General features: G+C 34.9%; 1 protein-coding gene and 1 long non-coding RNA gene across 2 annotated transcripts; one reads left to right on the top strand and one right to left on the bottom strand.

Moving 5' to 3' along the window:
* LOC109236691 (probable E3 ubiquitin-protein ligase RNF217) lies at nucleotides 2,991-4,911 on the bottom strand (the record flags this gene model as incomplete). Its single annotated transcript, XM_019402896.1, has 2 exons — nucleotides 2,991-3,214; nucleotides 4,628-4,911. Coding segments are annotated over 2 exons (441 nt in total), but the record flags the coding sequence as incomplete, so codon positions are not given.
* LOC109241246 lies at nucleotides 4,970-8,449 on the top strand. The gene is made up of 3 exons (XR_002070213.1): nucleotides 4,970-5,143; nucleotides 6,887-6,959; nucleotides 8,285-8,449. It is a non-coding gene; the product is annotated as an uncharacterized LOC109241246 (long non-coding RNA).

Genomic DNA, 13,569 nt, shown 5'->3' on the forward strand with positions numbered 1-13,569 from the left:
TGAGGTATGGTCTGGTTCGCCTGCTGATTATTCAAATTTAAGGATATTTGGTTGTCCTGTTTATGCTCATTTGAGGGATGAAAAACTTGAGCCGAGAGCAAAAAAGTGCATATTTCTAGGGTATGCAACTGGAGTGAAAGGTTATAGGTTGTGCTGCACAGATCAAAAGACTCTAGGGCTAATTATCAGTAGGAATGTAACATTCAATGAATCTGTCTCTTTGGACAGTCATAGGGAGAAGGCAATAGCAGAAACATATCGTGGTGTTAGTAACCGTATAGAGCTAGAAATTGAATCTACACTAGCTCAGCCCAATAGTTCTAAAGTGGAGAAAGTAGAGGATGTGCTAAATATTGATCAAGATGATAATTTTGATGCACATGCGCAATAACAACCATATAGCATTCTAACAGACAAAGAGAAATGAGTGATCAACTGACCACAAAGGTTTGCAAACGTAGTTGATGGGAATCTTCTTGGATATACGAATCCTATGGGATTTGCTTTGGAAGTTGTAGAGACCGTTGATTCGTTTGAGTGTTACAGCTATCCAGAAGCAATTCCGGGTACTGAATCAAATTGACGGATTAGTGCTATGGCTGAAGAGATTGAGTCTCTTAACAAGTTTAGGCGTTGCCACGACTTGGTTGATGTGTGCAAAAATGGGTAGGGCCCATGTGAGGGCTGAGGGCAAGGTAAAGAGACGTTGATCCTATTGATGAAGAGAATTCAAAGCCAAGGGGAAGATTTGTTATTTTGTGGCTTGAACAATTTCCTTGTATTTTTAGGAAATTCATAATCCCTATAGGTTTAGGAAAATCCGTTGTCCTAATAGATTTGGGAAAGGAAAACCTATAATCCTTGTCAAATTGGGAAACCTTTCTCTTATAGGGTTGGGCTATTTGGGATCTATATATAGAGGTTGTAGTTGGGATTTTATAGATTGTATTGTGCTTTTATTCTCATTCATAGTGGAATACTCTCTCTACTTCTGCCCCGAGGATTAGGCTTAGCCGAACCTCGTTAAATTCTTGTGTTGATTTTTCTTCTTTATTTGCTTTGTGTGTGATTGTATATATGCTAGTTAACCCACTATCTTCCGCAACAGAAAAGATAATAATAGAACAATTAATTAGAAGTTAATTACTTCTGTTTAGAAGTTGTATAAATACTCTTAATCCGGTAATGAGAAGCAAGGCGATTATCATTTACGCAAAAATTTCTTCTCTCATCTTCTGCCACAATTTTCCTCCGTTGCAGAGCTTGTGTGTTCTTCATCTCTTATTCATATTCTAGCACATGTTTTTTTTGACAGGAGGCTTGATCTGTGTAAACCGTCCAACTCTGAGAAACTCATCACAACTTTTATCTTAAAATGGAGAAGCGTTGCCCAGGACTGTGTTGATACTATGGCCGTGAGGAACCTCTTCTCGATCAGCAGTGCCTTTTGCGGGTTTTCATCATCCGAACCCTCTCATTTCTCTTCTCACCATCGCCTTATAGTGCTCTTTGCGGGTTTTCACTAACAAAACTCTTTCATTTTAATTTCTCCACTTACCATCGCCATACGGTGCCCGTGAAGGTTTTCACCAATAAGACTCTTTCATTTTATTTCTCTCATTTCTTGACGGCTCCGGGACAAAATATTCATGACCTCTGATTTTGCACATTCTCGCCGATTGGTCGGAAGGACTTGAAAGGGATTTGCGTAAAATAATTTTAATTGAATAACAACTTTAGAACCTTTCGGGCGAAATCATCGCCAAAACGTCGTTATTACTACCCCAGTTTCAACTTTTGGGGAAAATGTGAATTTTTGTATGGATAAAACAACTAAAAGACTAAATTACATTAACCTTTATTTCACCTTTCCATTTTAATTTAGTTGAAAAAACAATAATAAAATTATAAAGTTTTATGTATATCTCATTTTTATGTAATGTACCAGATATTCACCAAAAAGCATATGCAACATACTAGCTAGGAGTATCTTTTATTATATTTCATGAACAGCCCCAACTATCTTAGAGATTTCTCAGGTCTTAAGTTAATACGAAAATGTCTTGATGGTAAAATTATTTTCAAAGTCTTAAGTTGGCAAAAACGCTTATTTCGGGAAAGACTCTTATTTTGGGGTTTCGAGCATTGGATATTCTCCCACATAACAAGCACGAAATTGGGAAAACTCCCACACTCAATGGTGAGTAATTCATGGGCAAATACATAAATTACATCTGTACAAACTTCCTTGTGGGTTTCTGTTATTCTTGTTTATGCTATTTTCTCTGATACGTATATAACTTCTATATAAAGGAAAGAGAACTGACAACAATTGATTCTCCAAAGCAGACAAGTTTGCTAGTTAGTAAGGAAAATATTTGAGGCGAGAGCCTGGTGGAACATCAACAATGGCTTCTCTGAATAGGTTCTCTGCTAACAATGGCTTTAGTATCAAGAAAGCTTATGATACATTTCTTCCTCTTTATCAGAAAGTCCCCTGAAAGAAACTTATAGTATTGATTAAAGACTTGCTCCCTAATCACCAATTTATCTTAGGGTAGACTCTCCATTGTGGACAGACTGAGTAGGTGGTGGTGGTACATTCATACTCTAGACATGCATGTGTAGCATACCATATTGACTTGGATAGGAGTTAGAAGGAAGTGTGACAGAGGCGGAGTCAAGATTTGAAGTTTACGGGTTCGAGAATTTAATCTGTTTAAGTTACTGAGTTTAAATTAATAATTTCTATATATATTCGATAAATTTCTTAAAACAAATACATGGTTTGAACAAAAGCTATTGGGTTCTGCCGAACCCGTAGGTCGTGCTCTATCTCCGCCCCTGACCTGAAGTTCAGTGGTTCTCAAAGCTCAATACTAGGAGGCCTAAGGGCAGTATTCTGGATTTCCTCTTTGCAGCAACCATATACCACATATGGAGTGAGAGGAATGCCCGCAAATTCCAAAATAAAAGAAGAGAAATTAAAGTGCACACAACAAGCAAATATTCTAATATTTATCATTGAACCTCAAAGTAATAGAACAAGTCTAGTTTTTAAGAGATAAACACGGGCATCCACATGACGAAAAACAAAACTAGAATAATAACAGAAGGAACCACAAATTCCATGATAATGGACAACGGAGAAACACAACTACACGAGTGCCCATTAACTCGTCTGCCGCAGCCGTAGCAGAACATGACACCACACCTACACACAAATGAAAAGAGAATTAGATTAAAGTAACACACCAAAAAGTTGAACCCCTTTTTCCACTTCTTATGGTTGAATATCAGAAAAAAAATCTTTTTTTCTGTAACATCAAAATTAAAAGAGTGCAATTTTTTAACAAAGCATAGTGTGATAAATATCAATCAAATTCAAACAGCATACATATTTTTTCATGAAAATATGCAATTCCTGATTCAAATAATCGTAATATACCATTGCTGACTAGGTATGCAGTGAAAGACAGATTATTAACCTTTAACATTGATTGCTACCAATTCTTACTACCAAACAGCAATTTTTAGTCCTCACTCCCCTTGGATGTATATAATAACACAATCCTATACTTATTTATCTTGTCCGCTAGCCTGCTATATCTTGCAAAAGCAACGAATATTCAATTTGCTTTTTTTACAAATACAAACAGAACTCCATTTTCCTTCATAGCAGCAAGTTCAAAGGTTCAAATTGCAGGTTAGTCATCCTTTTTGTTCCTCCATGTAGAAAACTTTATTCTTTTCAACTCAAGTTACTTGTGCTTCTCAGTAGCGTATAATAGATTGTTTTGATTAGTTTTTTGTGGGAATGAAGCGCGGGTGCGCGCGCTCTCTCTCTCACACACACACATATATATATATATTATGAAATGTTAAAATTATTTTATAAAATATTTAAAATTAAATACCTATGAAGCTTACGCCTCGGTGAGGCATATGCAAAACACCCATCTTACGCCCACGCCTCATGAAACATTGGTTGTAATAGCTAACAATTCTTACTACCAAACAGCAACTTTTTAGTCCTCACTCCCCTTGGATGCAGGGGAGAGAAATTAATGTTACATTCTTTTGTTTCCTCTGTCTTTTGGTTATAATAGCTAACAATTCTACTACCAAATAGCTAAATGTAATCATGGCTTCTCTGATGTCCACAATTACTTCACTCGAGTTTAAACCTTATCAATCAATCACTCGCCCTTCAATCCCAAACTTCTGCTCTATTTGGACCCATTTCAATTCAATACTAAATATTTGCATGATTGTTTCACGCTAATCCTTTTCTCTCTCAGTTTTTTGTTTAATTATTTGACTTTCGGTATCCAATGATCTGACTAATCTCGATGTGTACCGTAAAAATCCCACCGTAGGATTTTAGCACTCCCTAATTCTTCTCAAACACAAAAAAAAAAAAAAAAAAAAAAAAAAGTTCATTAATACCAAAACAATTTGCAAAAAGTCCAGACTCCAGTATAATCCTAACCCTAGAAGTTGTAATCCATCCCAATTAAAGATGAAAATTTTCATATATCTCTATTAACATTAACCATAGGTAAAGAATAAAGAGAATCTATATATTATTAAAAAGAAAGGAGAGGAAACAACAAATTAAACTAACCTGCAGTAGATAAATTTGCAACCTTGAATACGTTCAACGAAGTAGCGACACCGAGGACACCTCTTCCACTTATTATTCTTAGCAAGCTCACGAAAAGCGCCGTCGTTAACTTCCCCACAGCGTAACGAAGCATGCCATGGAATCTTGCACTTAAAGCAAAATAACTTTTTGCAATTTGGACACTTGGATTGTTTCGCATTCCCACCACACTCGTCCAAAATCAAAGCCGAACAATTCTGATTTGGGCAGTAACACTGAGCCAACCCTAAAACAGCGGATTCACATAACACGTCGCACCATTTAACAAATAGCTCGGGGCCGACAAGATTTCGACACGATATGGGGTCCAAAAGATGGGGACAATTTAGAGAAGGACATTGAATGTTGCCAATGTTGTCCTCAAGCTTGACGGTAATATACTTAATGATACAATCGGTACAGAATGGATGGATGCAGAGATTTTGGTTCTTGAATTTTTTGTTGGGTAACAACATAGGCTCGATACAAATTTCGCAGGTGAAATTTTGAGGTTCATCTGGTAATTCTGTCACTTGTGATTTGTGTTCTTGGTTTTGTTCTGAATGATTTTTGCCTAGTTTTTGCAGTTTGTTTCCCATTATCAGTGGGAGTCAAGTGTTTGATTTTTTTGTTACACTTTTGCAGTATACGCCTTCTTTTCCAAGTTATAAGCCAGACTTTCTTGGAACATCTTAACATTAAATAAATATATATAATGTAATATTATTTAATAATTTAGTTATGCTTAGGTAAAGCAAAAATATTTCCGAGTCCTAGAGGAATTGGTAAACTTTTTTCTTTATGACAAAATTTATAGGAAAAGAAGGATCAACAAGAGGAAACAATTACACATTAATGGTTAATTATTTATTTGTGCAGTACATTGTCAAAAGTAATCCAATTTTCTGGTGTAATATTCATAATTAAGCCGCACGAAATTGCTCCCCTAAGCCATAATTAATCAGCATCTTTCGGGTGGTAAGTTTTATTTGGATATAAATTGATTATAAGTCAGTTTTTGTGCCATAAAAGGAAAACTAACATTCCGAGCATAAGCCAGCCTAGGTTTGATCCATCTTTTCTGCAAATAGGAAATGTATAAGTTATATAATAATTGATTCTGCAAAGAACTTTACATTAACCAATTATGCACAAAGTAAAGTAATACTCCAATGATTGATCGTCTATAATAAGCATGAGTTAGTAACATAGAGAAGAATGTAATGACCTGATGATATAATCCGTTTAACTACATTGATAATCTAATGAAAACACCTCTATGCCATCCATATTTAGAGCCTGTTTGGCCAAGCTTCTGGGAGACCAAAAGTACTTTTTTCCTTCAAAAAAGTACTTTTAAAATAATTTAAGTTGTTTGGCCAATATAGAGAAGTACTTTTGGCCAGCAGCAGAAGCAGTTTTTCTGCTTTTGGGAAGAAGCAGAAGCAGAAGTGGAAAATTAATTTATTCAAGACAAAACTATCCTCACCATAAATTTATATTTTCCAAATTATCCCTTACTAATTTAAGTATTTTCTTTTCATTTTTGTTTCTAGTTTTTACCAATCTTTTAAAATTAAAGATATCATATACATGATCATATTGTAACTTTCCAAATTCTTTATTGACTTTCTTGTTTTTGATTTGTTCTTTGTGTAATATCTTAACTTTCCAAATTATCTTCTTTTTTTTTTTTACACTAAAGCAAATTATCTACATCCTTCTTTGGATTATAAAATCTCTTCCTACAAATAATCATTTATAATTTTCTGTTATGTGCTATTAGTTCTCGAATCTTTAAAACAGTTATCAAATCTAATTTGTGAGAATTACCTACAAATAGGTAATAAATTTACAATTCCATCACATAATCTATCTATCTATTATTAAAAGAAGAAGAAAAAGCACCACACATTAAGCCAAGTGGCATCCTGACAACCGGCCACTTGGCAATTTAGGACAAAGTTAGTAAGGTTAGGTAATACTAATTAGTTTCTTTTTGAATTTAAATTTAAAAAAAAATTATACATTATGTGTTGTTAATAATTCATTACTCTCTTTGAATTTGAATTTAAACATATCTAACTATTTTTTTACAAAAAAAAAATATATTTTTATATATTTAAAATTATTTCTATTTTACGTTCAATGCCATCTTTCAAGTTTGACACTCAGAATCATCTAGTTACAATTACCATGGCTATACATAATTTCATCCTACGACATTCTTCTACCGATAAGGAATACTATGAAGACATTACTGCAAAGATTGAGGAAGGAGATGGACCTTCTGATATTCCTTTAGAAATGCAAGGTAAGTCTTCTACTAATATGGAGACGTTGTGTGATAGACGTAGATATGAAATTGTTGAGAAATATTATCATATGTGTGTGACTTTACTTATTATTTCATGATAGATTATCAATATAGTAATTTGTGGAATAGACTTCTAATTCACACTGAATGATGTATTTTGATGATTTAAATCATCATGTAACAATAAGTAATTATACTAGATTATTAATATATGCTTTGGTATAACTATATGTGTAAAATTGATTTAAATCTTTAATATGTTTGTTTAGTTTATGTTTTATATCTTAATTAAATAAAATAAAAATAATAGTCTCTTACGACAAATATTTGAGTTCATTTTTCTCTTTAGAAGAATTATAAGACCTTAGTACTATAGTTTTAGTAATTTGACACTCAAAAGTACTTTTTAGAAAGATTGGCCAAACAAAATTTGTTTACCAAATGTTGCAAAAAGTACTTCTTAAATAAATTGGCCAAACACAAACTATTTTTTTCCAAAAGTACTTTTGAAAAAAGTACTTATGAAAAAAAGTACTTTTCAAAATAAGCAGATTTTGGCAGCTTAGCCAAACGAGCTCTAAATACAACATCATACTGAAGAAAAATTGGATCAATGACTGCCAACTGCCACATCAAGGAGTCGTTTGACACCAAAATCAAGAATTAGTTTTACTGTAATATGCGGGTACAGATTTTATTTGTTTAAAATTCTACAAAATATTATTAAGCATACTTACTGTAGACATCGGAATTTTAACGGATCAAACTAAATTCTAAGTTCAAGATACTATAAGACGACTCTTGAAATTCTAGGAGTCTATTGGGGTAATTTGGCGGCTACTCTACCAAAATCCTAACTTGAAAGCTACTCTACCCTAACCCAGGTCACTCCTATAAAAAGGGCTACATAATTCCTTAAAAAAAGATCTCAAAAAAAAAAAAAATTGAAATCATCTTGGATATCTCATAAAGTCACTGGATACTCACAAAGAGATCAAGATGTGATCGAACACTTCTTGATCATCAAATACATCAACGAGATGCGTATCATCATACATTCGAGAAATAGAATCAAAGGATAAACAGAATTGTGACCTGCAATATTTATCAATAAAATCATTTTTTCTTATAATTGTTTATGATTGCAGTTTTATTTTTCTGCACAAATTCATTGCAAACACTCACTACAGAATACTATTATGACTATTATTGTGGGCATTACAGTTTCGGAGACAAAAAAGATGACAATAATACATAGATTATTTGTACTAATCTAGAATATATCTTTGATCAATAAACTATATCTTTTTCTTTTTTAACAGGTTAAATTGTAGAAGCGTAGAAGAAACAGTGGAACTCACATAAAGAATGTGTTTGAAGTGATGCATTAGCTGCAATCTTGAAAAGCAAATTGAACACCACAGTTGGCCTTTGAAACAACTTTAATTAGAAAACCATAATCTATGAGAATATTGACTCAACTGTACTTGTGATAAAAAAAATTAAAATTGTGATTCCTCCTTTCCTATTTATGTTTTTCTCTGCCTCAGGTGCATATATCGAGCAATCCAAAGGGTAGAATTTCTTTAACAGAGCATAACAAGCTAGCAGCAGAAAGGATATGAAATATCCATCAACTTAATATGTGATAATATCAATCAAATTCACCCAATATATATCATTCTCTCAACTAGAAGAACCGGAGAAAGGCTTCGGAGAGTACATTAATTCATTATAAGAAACACAAATTGCAGAAGATGAGAAGTTTTGCTGATATCTCACGTCTTAAACCTGGTATTATATATATATATATATATATACATATATATATATATATATATATATATATATATATATATATATATATATATATATATAAAAATGTATATCTATATATAGGGAAAAGTAGATCGGACGATTAACAAGACTTAATTTGGCAGATCAATACACATTGCAAGTTTGTCCTCCTTATATAATGGTCAATGATGATTAACACCTTTTATTGACAAAAGAGCATAATATATTAAAATCTCGGATAAGTGAAAACTGATAATACTCATCATCTAGCTATATCTCAAGTAAGTGGCATTACAGATGCACTTAAATAATTATTTCACTCATACTAGATTTAATCTGAAACTATGGTAACCAGACTATTGGTGTTTCTATGGTCAGCATATAGGCTTATTTTCAGGCCTTACTTAATCAGCACTTCAGCAGCATAATACGATTCATCTCTCCTTGTGAAAATAGAGATATATGCAGTTCCTGCTTCACATCATTCATATTGCACCATTTTCAGTTCCCCACTAAATAGATATTGGAATGCCACGAAAAATATATACATGTCTGAAAAAATTTAAGCTGAGGATTATGCTGCTAAACACAGTGGTGGAGCTCGGTGGAAGAATTGCATCCATCGTTAAACGATTATACTGTGCAAATAGGGTAATGTCACGACCCGAAATTCCCACACATGAGATCGTGATGGCGCCTAACATTTCACTTGCCAGGCAAACCAACGTTAGAATAGTTTTTATCCATTTTTAACCGTTCAAATTAAATAGTAATCAAGAAACCGAAATAACTGAATTAAAGCAGAAATAGAGTGAATAAGCCAAAATAACGACAATAGCTAGATATAATCGGAGAACTGGTGTCACAAGTGCACGAGCGACTAGAATAATACAAATACTGGTCTAAATAAAAGTAAACTATCTGAAATGAAATAAACATCAAGGACAAGGGAGAAGGGGACTTCAGGGCTGCGAACGCCGTGCAGCTGTACCTCAAGTATCCGAACCGGCAATCAATTCGAGCAATCTACTCACCGCTGCTAGGATTAAGTCCAAATTCTGCAGAAGAAGTGCAGAGTGTAGTATGAGTACAACCGACCCCATGTACTCTGTAAGTGCCGAGGCTAACCTCGACGAAGTAGTGACAAGGCTAAGGAGGGTCACTTACCTGTACGCGGTATAATGATAATAACAGGAAAAAATGCGGGAAAAGTAAAGCAGTTAATTATTTTATGTAAATAAACTCAATCCTCGAAATCAACAAAACCAAAAATATCAGTCTTCAGATCCTCGTATGAAAACACTGAAAGCTAACACAATGTAATAAGGAATACAAAACATACAATCCGTTGTGGCGCGCAACCGATCGCATTGCATAAACACAATCCTCCCTTATTCCACCATATCAACCTCAAGAATAACAAACTAAAATCCATTGCAGCGCGCAACCCGATCCCACCATATAATTAGAATCAATATCATAATCTTCCCTTATTCACCATATTAATATTACATATAAAATCCGTTGTGGCGCTTGCAACCCGATCCCACCATATCAATATTAATCCTCCCTTATTCCACCCGTTGCGGCATGCAACCAGATCAAAAATAAAATCGATAAATAAAATTAACTCAACAACTCAATTCAAAAGAATCACTACGATTAAAGAATATAAAAGCAAAGCCATAAAGGAACCACGTACCAAATCAAAGAATGCTACAATTAATACAAAGCAACAAGACGAGCCAAATACAAGACAATTAAAGTGTACAAGTAAGACAATTAAGGCAAGTAGCAATTAATCTTGGAAGCATGGGAAAAATAAAGATTTTAATACGAGAATAATAAGTGGCAAGTAGCAAGTTAAGGCAAAGGAAGCAATTTAAGATATGTAACAATTAAGACATGGAAAAAATAATTAATGAAATACGAAAAAGTATGAAAATAATTATTTTGGCGGCGTATATACACTCGTGTCCTCGCATATACACCGCTATACATGTAATTCACATAACACATAGTCCAATTGTTTCTAATTTTCTCAAATCAAGGTTAGACCCAACACGTACCTCGCTCCGCAAGCAAATCAAAGCTCAATCAGGGCCTTTCCTCTATTATTCGTCTCTGAACCAACCGAGTCTAACCAAAATCGACTTAACATCAACAAACAGTGATAGGGAAATCATTTACAATACATAAAGTTAGTATCTTTACATTTTTTCTAAAAAGTCAACAAAAGTGAACCCTGGGCCCACTTGGTCAAAATCCGAGATTCGGACCAAAACTCGATTACCCATTCGCCCTCAATCCCGGTTATGTAATTAGTTCTGAAATCCGACCTCAATTCGAGATCTAAATCCCAAAATTACAAAAATTCCTAATTCTACCCAAATCTCTAATTCTTACCATGGAAATCCTAGATTTAATATTGAAAACACCTTAAAAGTAATGGGTAACTTAAAAGAAATAGATTAAAGTTGCTTACCAATGAATTTAAGAAGAAAGTCTCTTGGAAAAATCGACTCTAGGGTGTTTAGGGTTGAGAGTTTTAATGAAATGAGCTAAATCCCGTTTTTCTCAGCTTTTGTCCAGGCGCAAATGTCGCAATCGCGACCCGGGGTTCGCTAATGCCGAACTCCGCATATGCGAAACTGCATATGCAAACCCCGCATATGCGAGAAATGCATCTCCAATGCGAAGAAACCCACATCTCTGATGCCATCGGAATTGCGATGGTTTGTTCGCAAATGCGAACACTAGAGCTTCACAAAAGCGATCAATTGATCGCAATTGCGATCCCTGTTGTTCCCAGACTCTTTTTGCAATTTCGAAGAAAACTTCGCAAATATGATAATGAAAGGCTTGGCCAGATGTCGCAAATGCGATCCCCCACCTTGCATTTGCTAGCTGTGCAGACCACACCAACAACTGAGGGTCATCAGCTATATTTCTAAGTCCTAAATCACTCTGTAGCCTATCCGAAACTCACCTGAGCCCCTCGGACTCCAAACCAAACATGCACACAAGTGTAATAACATCATGTTAACTCGCTTACGCAATCAAAATACCAAAAGTAACACCTAGAACTATGAATCGGACACCAAAATAAATAAATTTTTAAAGAAATATAAGAACATTCAAATTTTCAATCGGACGTCCGAATCATGTCAAATCAACTTCGTTTTTCACCAAATTTTGCAGAAAAGTCATAAATACTGAAATGAACTTATTGCGAGTTCCGGAACCGATATCCGAACCCGGTAGCAACAAAGTCAGCTTACGGTCAAAATTAGAAATTCTTTAAACCTTTAAATTGCTAGCTTTCAACAAATTACGTTAAATCAAATGAGTTTTAAAGCACAATTTCATACTTTCATCAATTTTTCTCATAAAAACTTTTCGAAAAAAGACACGAACGCAAATCGAGAAAGGTTAAACGGAGCTATTCGAGATCTCGGAACATAGAAAGGAAGGTTAAAATTGAAAATGACCTATCGGGTCATCACATTCTATACCTCTAAAACAAACGTTCGTCCTCGAAAGGACATAGAAAAGTACCTGGACTGGGTAAAGGTGTTGATATCTACTCCGCATGTCCGACTCGGACTCCCACGTGGCTGCCTTGATCAGCTGCACTCGAACTAAAGGATAACTCTTAGACCTCAACTGCCGGACCTGCCGGGCTAGAATAGCCACCGGCTTCTCCTCATAATTAAAATCCTTGTCCAATTTGACCGAGCTAAAGTCTAACACATGGAAGGATCACCGTGATACTGATCACGCCCAACTCTAGTCCTAAAAAGGATAAGCGGTCGCTGCAAATATAATCCGGTCTATAAGTCCGGAGTCGAATCCCACAGAGAACTAAGGCTTAGATGTATCTGTTTAATATCACTAAGAAGACAAGATTGAAAATAAATAAACAGCTAAAAACTAACTATGCTTGAATTGTAAACAATTGGAATAAAGGTCTAGGGTAATGGTTTCCCCCGTTGTTGATTTCCTTAGTTGTATGTTTCTTATAGCTTCGAATTAGTTGTCTTTATCAATCATAAACTCTCCAGCTATCATAAATCTCTCTCAAGCAATTATGATAATTTACTAGACGCACTCTCTCAAGCTACGCTAGCTCGATTCGCATTACAGTTCACTTAGATCGCACCCGAGGTATCGTTATCTCTAATCCAACCTCTAAACCCTCGGTTATGACTCTCGCCTATACTCCGGGAGTGATGTTGTTCAAACAACTACCTAAATATACACTCTCTCTCAAGAAGATACATAATAAATAGGAACGGCTAACTGAGGATCCTTTCAATTAACCAAAATCAAAACGTAGTTGAACAAATAGAGATCAACAACCAACTCAAAACTATATTAATATAACAACCAATTCATCCCCAACGGGTTTCACCAAAACCTTAGATTAAAAAAGTTAGCTACTCATGAAAATAACAAAAATCACAAAAGAATTCATATTCAAAGGTAAAAGAACAAAGAAGAAGATTAAAGATTGATGCCCAATGATCCTTCTTGCCTCTTGCCCTTCCTTAGGTCTAATTTGTGTCCAAAATATGTCCCCCCTTGTCTTTTGGCCGGCTTCCTTCGTTTAATATAGGGTTTAGGGCTTAAAATCCCGTGTTTTGCACTTTGGTCCCTGAAATTTTCGCTTCTTGTCGCGGTCCCACCGCGGTTACGCCAGGACCGCGGCCAGAATGGTCCTCTGAATCTTTGGTAATGTTCTACCGCGGTCCTACCGTAATCGCGGTTTTTCACCCTGTTCCGTTTGGCATTTGGAAAAACGTAAAAC

Source organism: Nicotiana attenuata, chromosome 1 (assembly GCF_001879085.1).
Source record: "Nicotiana attenuata strain UT chromosome 1, NIATTr2, whole genome shotgun sequence".
Lineage (NCBI taxonomy): Eukaryota > Viridiplantae > Streptophyta > Magnoliopsida > Solanales > Solanaceae > Nicotiana > Nicotiana attenuata.